The following is a 21,390-nucleotide window of genomic DNA, read 5'->3' on the forward strand; positions in this document are numbered from 1 at the left end:
GCCTTGTGGATTGGCAGCCATGTTTTCTGTTTGGGTTCATGAACATGTTTAGTAACATTCTCTTTCCTGTTTCAGGGTCCATGCAGTTCCCCTACAACCCGCTGACCATGCGCATAATGAGCAGCACGCCACCCACCTCCATATCATCCCCTTCCATACAGAGCCAGCAGCAGCCGCAGCCCCCTCCCGCCGGCGCTCAGGGGGGCCAGCAGCGCGTGTGGCAGTCCCTGCTGTCAGAGCAATACGAGGCCCTGTCAGACAGCGACGACTGAGCTCGGTCCGCTCGCTCGCCCTGCAGCCAAGAAGGGAGGAAAAGCGGCCGAGCCGGGTTCCGAGTCCGTCTGCTCTCCCCACACCTCTTCAAGACAGCGGTGGAGTCAAGTCCACGGGGTGGTGTCCAATTTTTTTCTGGTGCTATGGCGCCCCCTGGCTGTTAGCTGAGTGTACAAGCGGCGGCTCGTGACGGACTGGGCTCTCCGGGACAGGACTCTTTTGCTTTGGGAGAGCTGGCCCGGTCTGTTGGGGGAATAAAACTCGACTGAGTGGATGACTTGAGATACAGTGAAGTAGATATGTAAATTTGACAATTTTCTTTGATTTCTGTAAAGCTATAAATCAACCTACCAGAAAATCGTATGTAAATAGGATAACCTTTTTTGCAGTGTGTTTCTTAACTTGATTATTTCTTATTTTAATGTCGCTTTGAAATGAATCCACTCTAAATGCTAAGTGAAGATGTGTAATCTTTAATGCCGTCACTTTAATATGTGATTTACCCCCCCCAACCCCCCCAACTTGGACAACAAGTTATGAAGGCTGGTGTTAGACAGAGGCGTGATGAATGAATGAATGAATGAATCCTGGACCCTGTCCAACAAGCCAGCCAATGTGTTTTACCCCTGATAAAGTTACATCTGCAGTTTCCAAGCTTGTCCAGAAGGGTGAGCTCCAAAATCTTTGGAATTTTCTGTATGCTTCCACCCCACTTCCCATTTTTGGATGTTTTGTCATGCCTTGTGACTTGAGAAAGAAGGCAGCTTTAACTCGTTTTCTCAGAGATATGTTTGTGTTGGATGATTGTCTTTGTTTATTTAGTACATTTAAAAAAAAAAAATCCTTACCTGAAACAAAAAATCTGTAGAATGTCTTTCCAATTCAAGACACGATTTTGCACTTTTGACTTATTGGTAGGAAAATCCATCCTACCTGCTGTTTGTGAGTAATTGATAATGTTCTTCTGGGTTTCCAAACCACTCACAGCTACAAGTGATTCCAATCCATGGCCTTTCTGTTTCTGGTATTTCAAATATAAACTAAACTACACAGGCACCATAGATGGCTGTAATGTGACTTGCAAATCTTTTCCAGTATATATGGAAAAATGCTCAAAATCTTTACTGTTAGCAGTCCCCTGTGCTTCAATGTCTCCTTTTTATATACACTTTCAATCTTTTGGCACAGCACATGTTCAGATGTTTTTCTGACAATTTCCACACGTTTGTTTTGTGTCCTGTTTATGGGATAGTAGTTGTTTACAAAGGCAATGACAAAAACGTTTACAAACTTGACTTGGAAAAGAAATATCGACTTGAAGCCGAAAAAGAATTACAACATCTTTTCAAGATAGAAAACCCGCAGTTGGCTGTTTTTTTTTTTTTTAATCCCGACTTGAAAACGCTTGTATCATTTGACGTTGAAATGCAATGAATCGTATGGCACAATGTCTTTTAGTTGGTAACTACAAAACTTCAGACCAATAAAGTGGATCAGTTCTGCGCCACTGTACGATGTTATTCCTTGTAGCTGCACTTTTTGACTAATGTGTATATTTTGATTTATGCCTACTAGTGCATACGAGAGCCAAATCACACATCACAAAGGTATGGTTTGGCTTAAAAGAATCAGACAGAGTAAACGAAACTAATTTATTTTCAAATTTTGTGAATTAACATTCTATTCACAGCTAAAAAAACAGCATTGTGTTTACTTTTGACTGCTTTCGTGTACTTCCGTTTTGGGCGCCCACGTCCAACAGTTCTTGTTCGTGATTGGTCAAATGCTGGAAGATTTGCTCCGCTGATTGGTCGCAACATGTTAAAGAGAACGATAGCGACAGCATTGCTAACTCTGCTACTGGAAGTTTAGCAGTACAAACACACGTGGTTGTAAAACAAGATTAATTAAATTCAAAGTGCTTTGTGGCGTATTCGTTTTCTTTTAGACAACATTGCCTCTTTGACCGGAAGTAATGTTATAGAAGACGTACTCAATGGACGCATGACGACTTCCGCTGTGAAGCCTTTATTTTGGAGGGGTGCGCCTCTCCAACCAGAAGTGATGTTGTTGAAGACGTACTCAAATGGCTAATGGACGCATGGCAACTTCCGTGAAAACAAAGTTGGAGAGTGAATAAATGCGAAATGCGCGCTGTGTTACCTGCTGCAGCGGAGCAGCTTTTACAAGATATCCATAAAACTTACCAGGAAACATCACAGAGTAAGACGAGATGGGTTGTTGTATTAATCATGCTTAATTATGTTTAAAGGATGTTAGCACAAGTGGCTAACCGCTTAGGTCTACTTAACGCCCGTTTAATGGGGAAGTTAACACCACACTGATAATACACCTGTTCTTCTTATATTTATCTATATATTGTCCTTAACGTCGTGGCCACTCTTTTACAACTAAATGTTGTTTGACATTGTGTCGCTAGGTGGTGCTGTTGTTTCGCATGGCGTCGAGAGCTCGGGTAGAATACATTTAAGTGCAACTATTTCTAATTACCTTTGTCAGAAAGGTGAACAATGTTCACCACCAACAGTAGGGCCGATTTAGAAGAAAAAATAAGCTAAACTACTTATTGTTATGTTTTATACATATCTTGCCCTCAGTTGGTCTAGTATCAAATTGCATGCTAAATAACTGGAAATAAGAATTGCTCATGAATGCATTGTTTTTATTCTTTTTTTGCAGTTCCAGATGACTTACTTATTGCGTAAGTAATATACTTTTGATTTCTTTTTGTATGCTAATGTTTCATTGGCAGTATATTGTGCAATACGTAGCTTCAGTTTATTTATAGTGTTATGTTCATCCACCCCTGTTGGAAAGTGATTTGCTTATTCCTCGTAGGCGTGACATGTAGAGACCACATTAAGGAAGACACATGAGACATGAGACATTTTCCAGCAGTTAGCCAGTTACCCAGTTTTGTCTGGGTAAGCAACCACATCCTGTCTTTGTCATTGTGGTGAATGACACAAACATCACGACTGTTTATGAAAATGTCTTGTCTAAAGAAAGATGTATGATGACAGATGGATGGATAGGTGTCCATGCATGTTGCCTGTCTCTCTTGAAAGAGCTTTTTAATGTATTTCAGGCTAAGGTTCGTTTTCGGGCCCTGTGCCGTACAAGCTTTGGATCTGGTGGAGCAGCACTCAATCACCTGTCTGTCATCTCCCAGCGGACGGAAGGCCTTCCAGGTCTGTCATGCACCCCCTCGCATCTCTCTGATGACGGTCCACAACGTGTGCTACTCATATTGACCCAACTTTTCTTCATGGTTCATAACCCCATTAACACATCAATGCGATGAACAATCATTTTCTTAGTTGATGAATTATGCGCCGCATGCAGTCATCCCTCGTTTATTGCGGTCCATTGGTCTCAGACCCGTGCCTTCTGTGTGACATCGTTTTCATCCGGTCATCCGGAAGAGTGTGGACGCAAACCTGTTGTAGCCCGTGATGGTTTTGAACCCCATTCCTCAACTCCCTGGTGTTGTTCTCCTCCAGCTTCTGCTCCACCTTTTTCCTGTAGGAGTCTTTGTCTTCCTTCGGACAGCGCTTCACCTCCCTCCTGCTGGGCTGTTATTTACTGCCTCTCCGTCCTGTTCCTAAAAGCCACCTATTTCCTGTTGGGGACGGCCTTGACTTCTCGTGTCCCCCAAGGTTTGTTCTTAGGGTAGAAGTTGAGGTCATTCATCAGGCAGTGTGACAACCATTGAAGCAGTCTCTGGGTGCATTTAAGATGATTATTATTAATATGCACTTTACTACACACTGCTAGTGCTCCCCCCAAAGAATTATAGAATATATAATATAACAATGCACAGTCAGCAGTGATGGTGACGAACAAAAGAGGCGATCTGCTGAGGTTGAGGTCATTGTCACCCAAAGTTCCTGTAAAGTCCTTCCGGTTTTGAAAATAACCAGCTAAATGGGAGGAACTGTAAAATACAATGCGGCTAAATAAAGAAGTCCACTTTGGTCTTTTTGGAGTCGTTCAATGGAGCTTTTTTTTTTTTTTTTTGCCTTGTCATGTTGGTTCTGTCGGACTGGGACACTCAGACGTTCCACCATGACGTAGCCATCCTACAGGCTTTTTCATGCTAACCGAGACGGTGAACACAAACCAAGGACATCATTTTAGCAAAAAAAAAAAATAAATCAGAGGAGCAGATGACGCTTGTCCTCGTAAGTGCCCCCCCCTCAACTTGAGACCTCTTCAGAAGTTTAAAAATATGTTGCTCTTACTGGAAGCATTTCTCACTTGGCAGGACGGCATGTTGAAATAGAAGTTGAGAACTTCCTCTTCATCCAGCTGTGGCAGCAAATACTTTTCAGGTTACGCTGATAATGCGGCTGCTCGTCTCCTTCGCAGGAGAAGGTCTGACATTCTCCTGCGGGGATTTTTCACCTCCTCTGTTGCAAAGTAACATTGGTTGACCTTTTCATCGGGACGGTTAAGCCGCAGCCTGGTTGGGGCGGCGGAGACACTGATCAATATATTGGAGAGTATTAAGGTTGTCGCCGTGGAAATGGGAACGGATCATCAGGTTTGCTGGATCCGTACTGGATCATTGGACAAACACAGACACTCCGGATTGACACGCATGAAGTTCGTTGACTTGCTGTTCAATTCCACCCTCGGCCATCTCTGTGTGGAGTTTGCATGTTCTCCCCGTGCATGTGTGGGTTTTCTCCGGGTACTCCGGTTTCCTCCCACATTCCAAAAACATGCTAGGTTAATTGGCCACTCCAAATTGTCCGTAGGTATGAATGTGAGTGTGAATGGTTGTTTGTCTATATGTGCCCTGTGATTGGCTGGCCACCAGTCCAGGGTGTACCCCGCCTCTCGCCCCAAGACAGCTGGGATAGGCTCCAGCACCCCCCGCGACCCTTGTGGTAGAAAATGAATGAATGAATGTCTACTATATTGTATAATAGGAGTGTAAAAGTGACTATAGGGGTGTTATTTCACACCTAGAGAGCTCCAATACTGTTAAGAAGCACATTTATGAGTTTGTAAATCGACAAAAATATTCCATTTATAAATCAGGAATCCTACTTAGTGAAAATTCACTTATCACGGTCATGTCTGGAACCAATTCACCTGGATAAACGAGGGATGACCGTATTCGTATGCTGTGCCGTTTCGTAGAACCGCCGCTATGGTCCAGTCCTCCCGTTTGCTGACTGAGAAAACGGCGAGTGCTTGTCTTGGTCGAAGCACGTTCACGTGATGCAAAAGGATGTTGACGCACACACAGGGCCTGTGTTTATCACCGTGACTCCCCAAGAGCTTTAAACTTCCTTCAAGGCCTGTTTGTGTTGTGTGGATCCTGCGTCCAGAGGTCCGACCTCCTGGCCCTTGGACTCACGGCGGCTTCACAGGAAGTATTCCCGTGAGAGCCGGATTTTCAGGCAAGAACAAAGCCGGGGGCTTCAGTGAGGCTCCGAGGCCCGGGTCCCTCTGCAGCAGCTGAATGGCAGCCCTTGCTGCGGCGTTCCCAAGGAGGCCTGGACTTGTGCCAAGCAGTGGACTTGCAGGAATTTGCTTTCGAGCTTTTCTGCGTGAGGGCTAGCTAGCAAAGCCACATGAAGAAGCACAACCCTGCATCTGAGGTGGCTTCCACTTTCAACCACCGCAGGTCTTTTTCTAGCACTTCCTGGCTTGGTTTCACACTTTTATTGCTGGTGGCTGCATCCTGCTCTCGTCATAGATAGCCAGGTCTCGTAAGTCCACGTCATTGTTTTATCTCTGCCTCACTGGGAATGCGGTGTCATGTTGGACAAACGAGGTGTTTATGCCTGTGTAGGTCACCAGGGAAGGTAATTCATGAAAGCCCTGGAGAATAATGGAGCCTGCTTCAGCTTCTCATTAGAGTGTCAAGCTAATCCACAGGCTTAATGTCCCCTTGGCCGCGTGAACAAGAGCGGGATTTCAATCACTGTCCGCAGCAGACATTTGGGAGAGTCCGCTGACAGGTGGCGCTTAGGCAAGTACCTGCAGGTACTCCATCTTTAATCATCTCCATCGTCCCTCATCTCCTCCTCATAACCAAAAAGGTGATGATAGTGCAATTTAAAGATAGAATTGAAGAAGAAAAGAGCAGTCAAAATAGAAGAATCAGTCGGAGTTAACAAGAATAAAGTCTCAATATTTGGAGGAAAAAGGCTTCATTTGACAAGAATAACATAATATGTAACATAAGGAGAAATAACATCATTTCAGTTGCATGAGGTTCAAATATTCAAGAATTTTTTTTTTGTAATGAAATAAGTAAAATAATTTGGTTGGAGGAAAAGTTATATTATTATGGGAATAAAAATAAAATATTATAATTTATAATATTCCAAAAAGAAAATGTATTTTTTCAGAAGACATTTGGAAAATTAAAAAAATAATAATTAAAATAATTAAATTATAATTTAATGTTTAATTTAATTTAATTATAATTAAATAATAATAAATGAAAAAAAAGTTGTAATATTATGAAAATTAGGTTGGGGGAAAAGTTGTATTATTATGGGAATAAAAATAAAATATTATAAATTATAATATTCCAAAAAGAAAATGTATTTTTTCAGAAAATAGAAAGAAAATAGTAAAAGTAGGGAGGAAAAATGGCAAAGACCCAAGTTGATACTAATAATAGGCTTTACTACTTTACTCTGCTGTAACTTCTATGACGTGAAGGGCAGATCTCGGTCTACTGCTAAGTCCTAAATCCTACATCTATGTACGTATTTACCATATGAGGTCATAGGAGTGTAGTAGCAGTAGTAGCAGTAGTAGCAGTAGTAGCAGTAGTAGCAGTAGTAGCAGTAGTAGCAGTAGTAGTAGCAGTAGTAGCAGTAGTAGCAGTGGCTTGCCGACGAAGCAACAAGTAATCCACAAGCTCAACATGAATAAATAAATACTATACTATACTATACTATACTATACTATACTATACTATACTATACTATACTATACTATACTATACTATTGATACACAATATAGTATGTAAAGAGTAACTCATGGATTATTGTTTTTACTGTGTTGAGTTCAGTGTAAGCCTGCAGGAACACGCTCTTCAAAAGCTTCAAGATCTTCCTGAGATCATGTTTAAGATCTCCATTCAGACATTCTTGGACATTCTCTGACTTTGGGGGGGGGCCACTGGGAAGCAATAAAATGTGTTTATCTTCCTGTGTTTCCACGCCGACCGTGTTTACTGATCCTCAACTCCTCTATGCGACACGGCCAACCACTCCAAGCATGTGTAGCGTAGCGTTTCATTCATTCTATTCTGTTTCATCGTTGCAGGTCAGCGGAGGCTCGGGACGCCGGTATACCTGCTTCACGTCCTGCCACTACTGCCCCTGCCCAGCCTTCGCCTACACGGTGCTGCGGAGGAACCAAGGCCTGCTGGTCAGTCTCGCAATCAAACACGACCACGTTCCATGTTGCACGTTTCAATATTGTGTGGCAGCTTCTAGACTCGCATCGCTGTCTTAAGGTACAAAAAAGGTACAAAAAAGGCAATATCATAACCGCAATATTAGCAATAACCCGCTGGTGTGGTGAAATGTCCCGGCTCAAAGAAGTGGAAATGACGCACATTGCATCATGACCTTGTCCGTGCGTCGCTGTTTGGATGGGGATGTCCCACTTGTTTACAATCACCACGTATACAGGAATATCCCTGTTTGCTCAGGCATGTAAACGGGTTCAGAAACCGGAATATTGGCCTTCACCGGAATACTGACTGCATGTAAATGTAGTATTCTGTATTCCTTATTCCTTAATTGTTCAATTAGCTGTGCAGTTTTTTTTGTCCAGGACTCTCCCACTGATACTTTGGTTCATTTGTCATTGCTGTTTTGTTTTGTAGTTAATTTATTAATATGTAATATTAATATTGCGGTGGGGTCTGGAACAAAGCGTGATAGGATGGATGACTGCGAGGGAAACGTACAGCGTCACGACTGTTTTGAGTGATACCAATTCTGTCGTTCGCACGGCGGAGGAGCTCTTCCGCAAGGTCAAAGCTGATCATTGTGATGATTGACATGAGCGGATTTTACTGGAGGTCCTGCGCCCTGACGGCTGCTGTGTCTTTGGTTGCAGTGCAAACACATTCTGGCTGTGTACCTGTCGGAGGCCATGGGTGTGACTCCCGTGCACGGTGTGTCTGACCAGCAGATGAGCACGCTGCTCGGCGGCACTTCATCACTGTGACGCTCACTTTGTCCCCCCCAGGGATGATGCAGACATTGGTGGATGATGGTGCTGATGCTGCAGGTCAGTGTTGAGGACACGGCTTCTTTACTTGATTCCTCTCTTGAAGACGCCAAATGTTGCTTTATTTTGTCTGTCAAAGACGTCTTAATGTGGGAAACATCTGTTCACCGAGGTGGCACCGCTTTATTTTTAGCTTCCTTGTTGGGAAGCTATATGGCAAGCTATATGGAAATGATAATTAGAGAATTCAGGCATCAAATGCGTCCTTTCACACCATGGCTTTTATTCACACACATACACATTGCACCTCTTTCTGAAGACTGAAATGTTGACACGAGTAAAATAAATAGCTGGTAACACGGTACTACAGTACTACAGTACTTCTATGTTATTTACAGTCAGTCAACTAAGACAACACAGGTTTACAGTGCATTTACAGTATAGATGTCTCCATTGGAATGTTAGCACACTCCTGTTTGTTAGCCCTTGATATCAACCAGGTAGGAGCGGGAGGGGGGTTAGGGGAAGGGGGTGGAGGGAGGGGGGCGTCACAATTCAAGACTTGAACCGCCACCAATGAGGCACAGGAAAGGCCATAAAACCACACGCCTGAAATGTGTTTCCTGTACTTTGCTTTAAACACCAGTGACGTTCCTGTCACGTAACCCACGTTGCCCCATCGTCAAAAGGCCCGACGCCAACAAACATGGCTGCTTGAACACACGCCACACGGGAGCGTTCATCTTTAGTCCAGTTACATTGATTGCGGAGAATAACAATTTGACACGTGTGGATATGCTTAGAGGTTATATATTCCAGATATTTATAATAATCATAAAACAAATCATACAGGTGAAAAGGTTTATTGTGACCTTTGACCCCCCCCGGCTCAAACTGAAGTCCTTGTACAGGATACACAAATACATTTTCCTTGCATGTGGTCAAAGGAAGCAGATCGCTGATACCTTCAGAGTCCGCTTTCAAGGCCCAACTATTAACTTCAATACAGTGCAACCCGTTTAAGTCGACAACCCGTCCACCGTGCGCCCGCTTAAGTTGACAACCCGTCCACCATACGCCCACTTAAGTCGACAACCTGTCCACTATGTGCCTGCTTAATTCGACAACCCGTCCACTATGCGCCCGCTTAGGTCAACAACCTGTCCACCTTGCGCCCGCTTAGGTTGACAACCCGTCCACTATGCGTCTGCTTAAGTCGACAACCTGTCCACTATGTGCCCGCTTAGGTCGACAACCCGTCCACTATGCGTCTGCTTAAGTCGACAACCTGTCCACTATGTGCCCGCTTAGGTCGACAACCCATCCACTATGCGTCTGCTTAAGTCGACAACCTGTCCACTATGTGCCCGCTTAGGTCGACAACCTGTCCACTATGCGCCCGCTTAGGTCGACAACCCGTCCACCATGTATGTGCCCGCTTAAGTCGACAACCCATCCACTATGTGCCCGCTTAAGTCGACAATCTGTCCACTATGTGCCCGCTGAGGTCGACAACCCGCCCACCATGCACCCGTTTAAGTCGACAACCCGTCCACCATGCACCCGCTTAAGTCAACAATCCGTTGACTATGTGCCCGCTTAGGTCGACAACCCGTCCACCATGCACCCGCTTAAGTCAACAATCCGTTGACTATGTGCCCGCTTAGTCCACCGCGCACCCGCTTAGGTCGACAACCCATCCACCGTGCGCCCGTTTAGGTCGGCAACCCGTCCACCGTGCGCCCGCTTAGGTCGACAACCCGTCCACCATGCACCCGCTTAGGTCGACAACCTGTCCGCCATGCGCCCACTTAAGTCGACAACCCGTCCACCATGCGCCCGCTTATGTCGACAACCCGTCCACCATGCGCCCGCTTAGGTCGACAACCCGTCCACCATGCGCCCGCTTAGGTCGCCAACCCGTCCACCATGCGCCCGCTTAGGTCGCCAACCCGTCCACCATGCGCCCGCTTAGGTCGACAACCTGTCCGCCATGCGCCCACTTAAGTCGCCAACCCGTCCACCATGCGCCCGCCTACGTCGACAAACATGGTCTGTCCACATAAAATGTGCGGACCAAAGAGGTAACTTCTATCAAAAAGGGTCCATCCACGCTAACATCGAGCTACACAGCATTACAACGCACAGTGACTTCCTGTTCAGTGCAAAGTAAGCTTCAATATAAAAGCATGGCAGTATTATCCTGGATTCTAGCACATGAGCTAACAAAATGCACCTTTTTTTGTTTTACATTGTTAGCCACCAGAAGAGAAACCTGCACATGTACAAAACTTGGATGTCATCGTAGTCGAGACGTGCTTAAGTAAAAGTATCAAATATCATATAAAAACAGAATGATCCAAACAAAAATAGACAGAAATGGAGGAAAAGCCATAAAAATACTTTCTATTCCATCCTCCAAGTAAATGTGCAAGCAAAGGCTAGTTTCACTTTTGGTTATGCCGACTTAAAACAGGTTCCACTGTCGTACACAAAAGGAAACACGGGGGCGGGCTGGGGTGGGGGGTGGGGGGTGGGGGGGGTGTGGGGCAGTCATCAAAACTAACCACACCAGCACTTGTGTACTTGTACTGCCACAAGTAGTACAGGTCCAAACTCCCCAAGACGTTTGATGTCGACATTCACAAAAGGTACATCGTTGTAATAAATAAGAGGAAGAAGCCACGCCCACTGGGCGGGGTTAAAAGGCGGAGTCTTGCAGTCGGAGCAGGGCTGATTGACATGGATGAATAGCGTTTTAGGACGTGGCAAAGGTTCACCGTCACATCCGGTTAGCGTTACGTAAGAGCGACGACAGGAGCGTAGTCCTCGGCAGCAGGAAAGCGACGCCGTCCCCCGCTGCTGTAAACACGACGAAGTGGAAAACACCGGACTCTACAGCAGGGGGTCCACGGTCATGTGGACCCGGTCTCTGTTGCGCCCGCTGCCGTTGGAGCTGAGGTACTGCTCCTCTCTGCGACACAGGATGTGCCGGGACAAGATCTTGCGGAAGGTGTTCCTGAAGTCCTGGATGCGGTAGGCGTAGATGATGGGGTTGACGGCCGAGTTGGCGTGGGACAGAATGATGGCCACGTACATGACCAGCTCGGGCTTGTGCAGCTCCCGGTAGAAGAGCGTCAGGCAGTTGAGGATGTGGACGGGCAGCCAGCAGACGGCGAAGAGCCCCACGATGATGGACAGCGACTTGGCGGCCCGGATCTCCCGCTGCAGCAGGCCGTGGTGGTGGCTGTCCCCGTTGGCCACGCACTTGAGCTCGATCTGCCGCAGCTGCATCCTGGCCACCGTGAAGATCTTCATGTAGATGCCCAGCATGATGAGGAGCGGCAGGAGCACGCACACGAAGAAGTTAAAGTAGACCATGTACTCCATGTCCACCACGCTCTCAAAGTAGCACCGCAGCTTGCAGCTCCGCGGCACGTCTCCGCCTGTTTGGTTGTCCGCTGTGGAGTTCCCGTTCCCGCAGCTCGAGTGCTTGAAGTTCCAACCGAAGAAAGGGACGAGTCCGATGACAAAGGACAGGATCCACAAGATGGCGATGATCTCTCTGGCCGTCTTTCCCGTCATCAGCTCTTTGTACCTGCAACACCGACCACAGTACGCCGCTTTAACGACAGCCATGCTTCCTGTTGGCTTCCTGTTTTCACCTGGACGCCACGACATCAACAACGATCTGACATCCGACCAAAATGTACACGCCGGTTCAGATCCTTACATGAAATATTGGCTGCGTTTTTTTACTGCATTGAAATGTGCCTAACTCCGACAAACCTGCCTGTGAGGTTTTGGTGACCTGTCAGCCTATTTATCTGCACTGGGTGCGCTTCGCCTGCGCCAACAATAGACCCGGTCGGAGTTGGCAAGCTTTCACCGCAACTTTTGTTTCCGAAATGATCACTACACCGAGCTGAAAATGTGGACGCCTCACCTGGTGCGCTGCCACGCCCCTCTTGGCGCAGTCCAGTCTACCAAATGTAGGTTTATTTTCTCCCTTAATAAGAAATCCTCCATTTGCCATAGCAGATCATTTCCCTAATATAATATGCACCAGCAGCACCTTGTGTGCACTCCAGCGTGTTGTGACTGCACTTAAGTTAAGCAAAGTCAAGCAAACGATCATTTGAATGATTCAATACGAGATGTCTTGGCCGGTTCTGCACCTCAGTGGGAACGCGAGCCTCTTATTCAAGTACGATGCTAACTTGCTAATGTTCATGTTAAAGGTTGAATATCTGTTAGAATAATATAATAATTAAATATATCATATAATAATTAAAAAATAATTATATAATATGTTCATTTGAATCTTAAAAAAATAATTTCTCTATTTTTCTTCTTTGCCGTTGTATTATTATTATTGTATTTATTTATTTCTGATTGATTTATTTTCTTTATTGTTGATTAGTTTATTTATTTTTTCATTTTATTTTGTGTAGAAAAATTTAAATTAAGATATTTGAGAACAGTGGAATGTTTTATCAGAGGGTATAGCAGAAGCATTAAAGACAGTTTTTTTTATTTATTTTTACTGTTTTTAATAAATGTGTTTTTTTTTTTAAACTGATGTGGCGCAGTCTCACCCAGACCCTAGCTCCGTGTATGTGAGCTGGTTAGCTCAACTGGTAGCACTGCAGTTTCATGGTGCAAGGGACCGAGGTTCAATACCTGATGCTGACTGTACTTGTTGCTCGTTTTAACATTTGTCCAGGTCCAGCGCCTATCGTAATCATCACCTCGTTTAAAGTTGCTTGTGAGCTGGTTAGCTCAACTGGTAGCACCACAGATTATGGTGCAGGAGCTCTTGGTTCAACTCCCGGCCGGGATCAAAGAAAAGAAAAAAATTTATTATAATTTTTTTAAAAAAAACGCCAGCTGCTAATCCATCCCTTTATCCGTCGGCCCCTTTTTTCACCGCCACCCCCTCCGCCATCACCCCTCCTAGTCCTACTACTTCTTTTATGTTGACCTTTTCCAGCGAGACAGATCTCTGAGGCACATTCTTTCCCTAGCACTGTTATTATGGGGGCGGAGTCTTTCGTCGTCGGCTCCTCCTCTTCGTCATCTTCGGCACCTCCTCGTGGCATAAATTGAAGTCGTCCAGGCATCCTCCAGGTCTAGCTCTTATGTCCTATTTTTAAGTGCCTCATTGATCTCCAACTGGGAAGGCAACGCCCTATTATTTGTGCGTAACCTTGACCGGGATTTGAACCCCGGTCGCCTGCACCACAAACCCTCGGTGCTACCAGTGGAGTTAGCCAGCTGGCAAACGCTTGTGATGTTATAGCGGAGGTGATGACTACGATGACTGCTGGAGAAATAGCAAAATGACCAACAATACTTTCCCACACCGGGTATTGAACCCCAATTCCCTGCACTGTGAATCTGTGGTGCTACCACTTGAGCTAACCCAAAGGCAACCATGCATGATGTTATAGCGGAGGTGATGACTACGATGACTGCTGGAGAAATAGCAAAATGACCAACAATACTTTCCCACACCGGGTATTGAACCCCAATTCCCTGCACCATGAATCTGTGGTGCTACCACTTGAGCTAACCCAAAGGCAACCATGCATGATGTTATAACGGAGGTGATGATTGTGATCCATGCTCGACCAGGAGTGTATGTATATGTGGACATATGTATGTATAGTAAGTCCATATTTTGGACATGATGTATAGTAAGTCCATCTTTTGGACATGATGTATAGTAAGTCCATCTTTTGGACATGATGCATAGTAAGTCCATCTTTTGGACATGATGTATAGTAAGTCCTTTTGGACATGATGTATAGTAAGTCCATCTTTTGGACATGATGTATAGTAATTCCTTTTGGACATGATGTATAGTAAGTCCTTCTTTTGGACATGATGTATAGTAAGTCCTTCTTTTGGACATGATGCATAGTAAGTCCTTTTGGACATGATGTATAGTAAGTCCTTCTTTTGGACATGATGTATAGTAAGTCCTTCTTTTGGACATGATGTATAGTAAGTCCTTTTGGACATGATGTATAGTAAGTCCTTTTCTCGGACATGATGTATACTAAGTCCTTTTCTCGGACATGATGTATACTAAGTCCTTTTGGACATGATGTATAGTAAGTCCCTTTAGACATGATGTATAGTAAGTCCCTTTAGACATGATGTATAGTAAGTCCTTTTAGACATGATGTATACTAAGTCCTTTTCTTGGACATGATGTATAGTAAGTCCTTTTGGACATGATGTATCATAAGTCCATCTTTTGGACATGATGTATAGTAAGTCCTTTTCTCGGACATGATGTATAGTAAGTCCATCTTTTGGACATGATGTATAGTAAGTCCTTTTCTCGGACATGATGTATAGTAAGTCCTTTTCTCGGACATGATGTATAGTAAGTCCTTTGCATTGAAAGCATTGAAGACACTTTTTTTTATTCTGTTTTTAATAATAAATGTGTGGGTTTTTTTTAAACCTGATGCGGCCCACCCTCACCCAGACCCTAGCTCCAGCGGCCCCCAGGGAAAATTGAGTTTGAGACCCCTGCTCTAAGTGAACTGGAGAAGGTTGAATCGTTATCGTTTATTGGTTCCAAAAGATTGGACCTTTGAAGCCCAACGACAGATAATCAATAACGTGGATGAATTGGCAAGCACCCGACGGTCTAATCGGGCGGCGCCATTGTCATCCTGATGCTAAAGATAGTCCCCGGGGGCGTATTTGCATGCCTCTGGGAATTCTATACAGTAGATCTGTGACCGGGACCGCCAGCCACTGGCGAATGAATGCAAGTAAATGAGACCACCATGTCAATAGTAATAGTAATAGTAATAGTACTACACTCGTTGCAGTTATTACTCTCACTTTTAGAGGATAAGACACCTGGCATTGATCTTTACTGATTTGTGACATGAGTCCTTCCTCCGTCTTTGGTGGACACTTAAGGCTCTCCAGTTGGACCTTGGAGGAGGTCTGGGTCCACTGGGTGGCATCCTATGGACCAGCTGAATGTTGGCTGAGACTTTAGCGCGGCGTGGCATAAGAACCTCAGACCAAGTAAAGGTGTGATCAGAGTGAGTGGAAGGAAATGGAAGTTTGACTTTTAGACAAGCTGTCAATCATTGACCCACTTTATCCCCACGTCAGCGTTGTGCTTTTTCTAAATGAGACCAGCGGGGACCTCTGGGGCCTGTGTGGCGTGTGAGCTTTGCCCTGTGGCCATCGGCCCCCCCGTCCTCCCCCCACCTCACCACCTCAGGGCCCATAAATTATCCAGCACATCAGCTTCACAAGCTTCCACGCTCATTTGGAGCCACACACCTGTTCTTCTTCTTCTTCCCCGGCTTTGCTAACTTGGTAAAGCTTCCATGCGTCAGCCCCCACCCGACATCACCCCCGCACACACGCCCCGGCTGTCCTCAGAGTCAGGGGGTGGCCGGCCAGTGGGGTCGGTGACCAGATTAGCTGTGGCATGACGACAGCACGCTGGCATCTGTCTTTGTTGTCCTTTTTCTACTAAAGATACAACACACATCTCCACCCTGAGGCCCCACAGACCCACTCAGTTTTTATTTGATTCCACTTTCTGCTGCTTAGCCTTCCAGTGGAGGAGAACAACGGATCAGCTGAATGCGGAGGGAAGGAAACGCGGAATAATCGGCATTCTTACTGCTTTACTTGACGTGACTCCCGTTCAGAGTCACACATCATCCTCCGATGACACGGAGCAATCAGTGACAGTGACAAATTTATCCCAAAGGGAAAAGCAAAGGGGGGGGGGGTGTTGGACAATTCCACGTGAACCACAAAATGAGTCAGAAAGTGGAAATAACTCCTGGCTTTGTCCCATAGAACTGGGACAGAACACCTCATCTTCTGTCTAGTTCCACATCAAGCTAGGACAGTCTGAGATAAAAAGTCCAGATGAAGAGCTAGGACAGTCCTAACTATGAGATGAAAAGTCCAGATGAAGAGCTAGGACAGTCCTAAGTATAAGATGAAATACCGGATGAAGAGCTAGGACAGTCCTAAGTATGAGATGAAATACCGGATGAAGAGCTAGGACAGTCCTAACTATGAGATGAAAAGTCCAGATGAAGAGCTAGGACAGTCCTAAGTATAAGATGAAATACCGGATGAAGAGCTAGGACAGTCCTAAGTATGAGATGAAATACCGGATGAAGAGCTAGGACAGTCCTAACTATGAGATGAAAAGTCCAGATGAAGAGCTAGGACAGTCCTAAGTATGAGATGAAATACCAGATGAAGAGCTAGGACAGTCCTAAGTATGAGATGAAATACCAGATGAAGAGCTAGGACAGTCCTAAGTATGAGATGAAATACCGGATGAAGATCTAGGACAGTCCTAAGTATGAGATGAAAAGTCCAGATGAAGATCTAGGACAGTCCTAAGTATGAGATGACAGTCCAGATGAAGAGCTAGGACAGTCCTAAGTATGAGATGAAAGTCCAGATGAAGAGCTAGGACAGTCCAAACTATGAGATGAAAAGTCCAGATGAAGAGCTAGGACAGTCCTAAGTATGAGATGACAGTCCAGATGAAGAGCTAGGACAGTCCTAAGTATGAGATGAAAGTCCAGATGAAGAGCTAGGACAGTCCTAAGTATGAGATGAAAAGTCCAGATGAAGAGCTAGGACAGTCCTAAGTATGAGATGAAAGTCCAGATGAAGAGCTAGGACAGTCCTAAGTATGAGATGAAAAGTCCAGATGAAGAGCTAGGACAGTCCTAAGTATGAGATGACAGTCCAGATGAAGAGCTAGGACAGTCCTAAGTATGAGATGACAGTCCAGATGAAGAGCTAGGACAGTCCTAAGTATGAGATGACAGTCCAGATGAAGAGCTAGGACAGTCCTAAGTATGAGATGAAAGTCCAGATGAAGAACTAGGACAGTCCTAAGTATGAGATGAAAAGTCCAGATGAAGAGCTAGGACAGTCCAAACTATGAGATTAAAGTCCAGATGAAGAGCTAGGACAGTCCTAACTATGATATGAAAAGTAGAAATGAGGAGATGAAAAGTCATTGGTTCGCTTTCTAAACTTTTCCAATAAATGACTTGACAACGAGGGCATCATCGTCAACTGGAGAAGTTGTCGCTTCAGCAGCTACGACGTCTGCCTCAGCAGCAGAGAAAGGACAGGGACAGTCGGTCACTCGGTACTGTATACTGTATATACATGTGTATGAAGTACTGTATACTGCATATACGTGTGTGTGAAGTACTGTATACTGCATATACATGTACGTAAGTAGCTATTTGGGGCCTGGATCCGCTGTTAGATAAAAGTGTTTTCACAGATGGTTTTAGTGGAAGTGAAAGACCAGAGCCAGATGTTTTAAACCCCCTGGGATGGCGACACACACACACACACACACATATACACACATACACACACATACTTCCCGTTTTGTCTCGGACTCCAAGCTGTTAAGTTAGTGGAGATGTTAGCCATAAATAATTGTCACAGTAATCCCAGTATGGGGCACGTGGGGGCAGTGCCCCACCACATCCAGCACAGGCGGCTAAACTAGCTTCTTACTTTGTGGAAAGGAGAAAAATAGATGTCTCATTGAGGCACTGAAGTCTTGTAAGCGTTTGTCGGTCACCCCCCCCCCCCCATCCTTTAGTTTTCAGCATGCGGCCCACGGGGGCCCACGTTTGGCCAGCCTGCCTTAGCTAGCTCCAATGGACAAATAAATCAAATATGCTCCAACGGTGGAAGAAAACATCCAATTTGACTGACATTGTTGTTGTTTTACATATTTTTAGTTTTATTGTGTTTACTTTGGCTTTTCCGACTTCTGTGCAATGCCTTGCCAAGCGGTCAGTGGTCATACGGCAAAAGGGAAACGGTCACGGCCGTGCGTCTATCTTTATGCGTGTCCCGCAGTTTGTCTTACGTCTGCTTTATTTTCAAACGTGCGTCCAAGATGTACATCCTATATTTACAGTTCTGCTCGGGAGTCGGAGTCGGAAGGACGGATTGATCCACACCACAATGATGCTTCACTTCCTGGAAGTCAACAAGACCGGGGGACGTCCGCCCACAGACCAAACCCCGGGATGAAGCCACGGCGCACCACGACCTCCACAATCAAAGCTGACCACCCCTCCCCGATCCCTGGTTACACACGTCCACCCCCCACCCCCCAACACAACCTGCCGCCCTCCAACTAGGACGAGAGACTTACTAATCCGTTTAAGACAAAAATAAGTCCTGTGTTCGTATGTGTTGCGATAAATGTCTTCCCCAGGGGGGCGGAATGGCAGGCGGACAGGAAGAGATGTCGGGGGTTCGGAGTTGAGTTTCATTTTGGCGTGAATTTCGGCCACAACAGTCACCCGTGTTAAGGATCTGCGTCTGTTGTGACATTCAGAGCTGCAATAAAAGCCTGTTGTTCCGGTGGTCGGGTCTGGTGCTTGTGTGTCTCACCCAAACATTCATGCATTCATTTTCTACCGCTTATCCTCACTCAGTTAGAGTGCGTACCAGTGAAGAAGGACAATAACCTTGCGTATTAGCTAGCTAACTTTTACACTTCATTATGTTTCCAGAGCAGCGGTGCGCCAAAGAAAAGGAAAGTCGTTGCCACACAATATTGGCTGCTTTTTTGGTTTCGTTTTGCACTTCCATGACCGCTATGCTCTAATGTATTGAAATGTTGTTCCACTGATGATGAACACGTGCTAAGACGTGTCGGACTCCACCCCCCAAGCGCCCCCCCACCCACCCTGAAGCGGATTGTGTGCAGTTGCTGCTCCATGACTTTCCTCCCGACAAGAGTCAAAACGTCCTTCCTGGCCAATGTCTGAGGCTAATGGGAATGACAGCACATCCCGGCTGAATGCGGCCCGCAGCGTGCAACAATTCACTGGCAACGAGGAGGAAGAGGAGGAAGAGGAACGGGGGCACGCTCCGACCAATGTGACCATCAGTGTGACCATCCCTTCCTGGGAACGTCAGCGGTGGACAAGTGGAGCATCATTCGGAGCAAATAGTGTCTGCTTAGTCGGTGCATGCAGATTTCTACCCGGAAAGTCAACAGTGAGCAGGTTCGACTCCTTGTGGTCAGCAAACAGAGAGAGAGAGAGAGATCTCATCTAAAAATGATCTGTGGAACTTGATATACTGGATGCGGGACAGCGTACTACACAAATCCTGCCTGTGGTTGATATTGCATACTGTGTGTATTCACCCTGACCACACCCATCTTGATTTGTCGCCTTCACTGAACCTCAGGTTCAACGACCCTTCCACGGAAACACAAGATGTCTCTGACAGGAGACGCTATTCATCTTGCATCCAGACTGGGAAAAACAAGTTACTCCACTAAGATACTTTATTAATCATTAGATGTATATATAACAAGTATTATTACATTTCATTAATTAATGTTATGTCCTTTTAAGATGATATATTTTACATTTACTAATGAATATTAGAGCTGTCACTTTAAAAAACTTACACTGAGAAAAGCGTCTGTTTGTTGAAACGGCACTGTTGCGTTTACGCTCCGGTGGGAATTTGGAGTGACTAGCTAAACTCTACACCTATTCTCGTAACATTACAACCCAAGTCCGATGGGTTCTTGCGGTTTTACTCCCCGACCCCCATTGACGGCCGGCTGTCAATTAGGAGAAGAACGAGGATGGAGCAAAGGTCAGCTTTGATTCAATTACGGAGACAATGCCTCTCCGGGCTGTTAAACGATCTCTGAGAGGATGACAACTCACCTCAGAGGGATTTTGACCGCCAGGTATCGGTCGATGGCGATGGCCAGGAGGCTGAAGATGGAGCTCTGGGTCAGGACCAGGACGAAGCAGGCCAGGAAGAGGCAGCCGTAGAAGTCCAGTCGGATCCCGATGCTCATGGTGATGGCGAAGGGGATGGCGAGACACCCCACCAGGATGTCAGCCACGGCCAAAGACACCAGGAAATAGTTGGTGGCGTTCTTCAGGGTGGTGTTGATGGCCACGGCCCAGCACACCAGCACGTTACCGGATATGGAGAGAAGAGCGATGATCACTTCTATGACGATGTAGAAGATCGTCTTCATCTCAGCGGGATGTGTGGCGCCACCGAACACGCGCGGAGCTCCTAAAAGTGCCGAAAGGAGGAGGAAGTCTTTTGGCTGAGGTCCAACAATATTCCACAAGTGGGAGCTTCCGAACGAGCCATCTGCAGGAAAGGGAGAACGGAAGGAAAACATCTCGTTAAAGCGTGGCGGTGTGGCGTTCACGCACGCACTCGGTGTCTTCCTTACCTTTGCAAAGCTGCGCATCGTCTGTGGAGGAGGGGAGGGAGGGAGGGGGGCACTGAAGACTTTCTGCGCAACTTTCCCGCCCTTGACTGCACTTTTCAAGTAGAGGAGGAACGCGAGAGAAAACTACACTTTCATAGAAACCACGCCCACACACACACACTCTCTCTCTCTTTCTCTCTCTCTCCCTCACTCCTCCCCACCCACAGGCACACACGCGCTGTGTCACGAAAAGAGGAATCCCAAGCGGGCGTCACCGTGCGTAATTACGCACAGCTCAAACCACATCCATATGCTAGCCTAACACGCACCGGCAAAGGGAAATGAGGAACACGACCGTTATACCTGAGCCAGGTAAAGACTGAGACATGCAGGTGCTTCTTCTCCTGAGGTGCAACCAAACGTGATGCTCTTATTTTGGTAGGATTCAGGATGTGGCGAGCCGGCCAGGAATAAAACATCCTGCATTTTATGTGAAGTGACGTGTTGGTTTGGGTCAGGAATGATGAAGAAAAAAAACATAAGAGTCCTTTATTCTTCCTCAACATCTGACATCATGAAATAAAAAAGTACTTCCACAACCTCAGGA

The 21,390-nt window shown here is 45.8% G+C and overlaps 3 protein-coding genes across 8 annotated transcripts in view; 2 read left to right on the forward strand and 1 right to left on the reverse strand.

Moving 5' to 3' along the window:
- The window catches only part of ncor1 (nuclear receptor corepressor 1), a 38,658-nt gene extending 36,883 nt beyond the window's left edge, over nucleotides 1–1,775 (forward strand). For all 6 annotated transcript variants that reach the window (XM_058086626.2, XM_078787970.1, XM_078787971.1 and 3 more), the window contains one exon: nucleotides 76–1,775. In XM_058086626.2, the coding sequence (XP_057942609.2) occupies nucleotides 76–272 (197 nt within the window). In that variant the 3' untranslated portion in view covers nucleotides 273–1,775. The remainder of the gene's footprint in view (nucleotides 1–75) is intronic.
- A 549-nt stretch (nucleotides 1,776–2,324) lies between these two features.
- Nucleotides 2,325–18,940, forward strand: zswim7 (zinc finger, SWIM-type containing 7). The gene is made up of 6 exons (XM_078787484.1): nucleotides 2,325–2,496; nucleotides 2,974–2,995; nucleotides 3,383–3,485; nucleotides 7,598–7,702; nucleotides 8,402–8,575; nucleotides 18,492–18,940. The coding sequence occupies exons 1-5, from the start codon at nucleotides 2,421–2,423 to the stop codon at nucleotides 8,510–8,512; spliced, it is 417 nt and encodes a 138-aa protein (XP_078643610.1). The 5' UTR covers nucleotides 2,325–2,420; the 3' UTR covers nucleotides 8,513–8,575; nucleotides 18,492–18,940.
- On the reverse strand, nucleotides 10,188–20,977 carry adora2b (adenosine A2b receptor). The gene is made up of 3 exons (XM_058086681.2): nucleotides 20,805–20,977; nucleotides 20,275–20,719; nucleotides 10,188–12,113 (listed from the first exon to the last, which is right to left on the reverse strand). The coding sequence occupies exons 2-3, from the start codon at nucleotides 20,595–20,597 to the stop codon at nucleotides 11,411–11,413; spliced, it is 1,026 nt and encodes a 341-aa protein (XP_057942664.2). The 5' UTR covers nucleotides 20,598–20,719; nucleotides 20,805–20,977; the 3' UTR covers nucleotides 10,188–11,410.
- Nucleotides 20,978–21,390: the final 413 nt, after the last annotated feature.

The sequence above is a fragment of the Doryrhamphus excisus genome, linkage group LG21 (genome assembly GCF_037039965.1).
Source record: "Doryrhamphus excisus strain RoL-2023G ecotype Guam linkage group LG21, RoL_Dexc_Guam_v1.1, whole genome shotgun sequence".
NCBI classification, from domain to species: Eukaryota; Metazoa; Chordata; class Actinopteri; order Syngnathiformes; family Syngnathidae; genus Doryrhamphus; species Doryrhamphus excisus.

Excerpts from the sequence above, each read along its gene's own strand:
- zswim7 (XM_078787484.1), top strand. The coding sequence starts at position 2,421 with ATGCGCGCTGTGTTACCTGCTGCAGCGGAGCAGCTTTTACAAGATATC. Across the intron at positions 2,497-2,973 it reads TTACCAGGAAACATCACAGA|TTCCAGATGACTTACTTATT; the intron begins GTAAGACGAGAT and ends CTTTTTTTGCAG. Across the intron at positions 3,486-7,597 it reads GCGGACGGAAGGCCTTCCAG|GTCAGCGGAGGCTCGGGACG; the intron begins GTCTGTCATGCA and ends TCATCGTTGCAG.
- adora2b (XM_058086681.2), bottom strand. The coding sequence starts at position 20,597 with ATGAAGACGATCTTCTACATCGTCATAGAAGTGATCATCGCTCTTCTC. Across the intron at positions 12,114-20,274 it reads GCGGTCAAAATCCCTCTGAG|GTACAAAGAGCTGATGACGG; the intron begins GTGAGTTGTCAT and ends TCGGTGTTGCAG.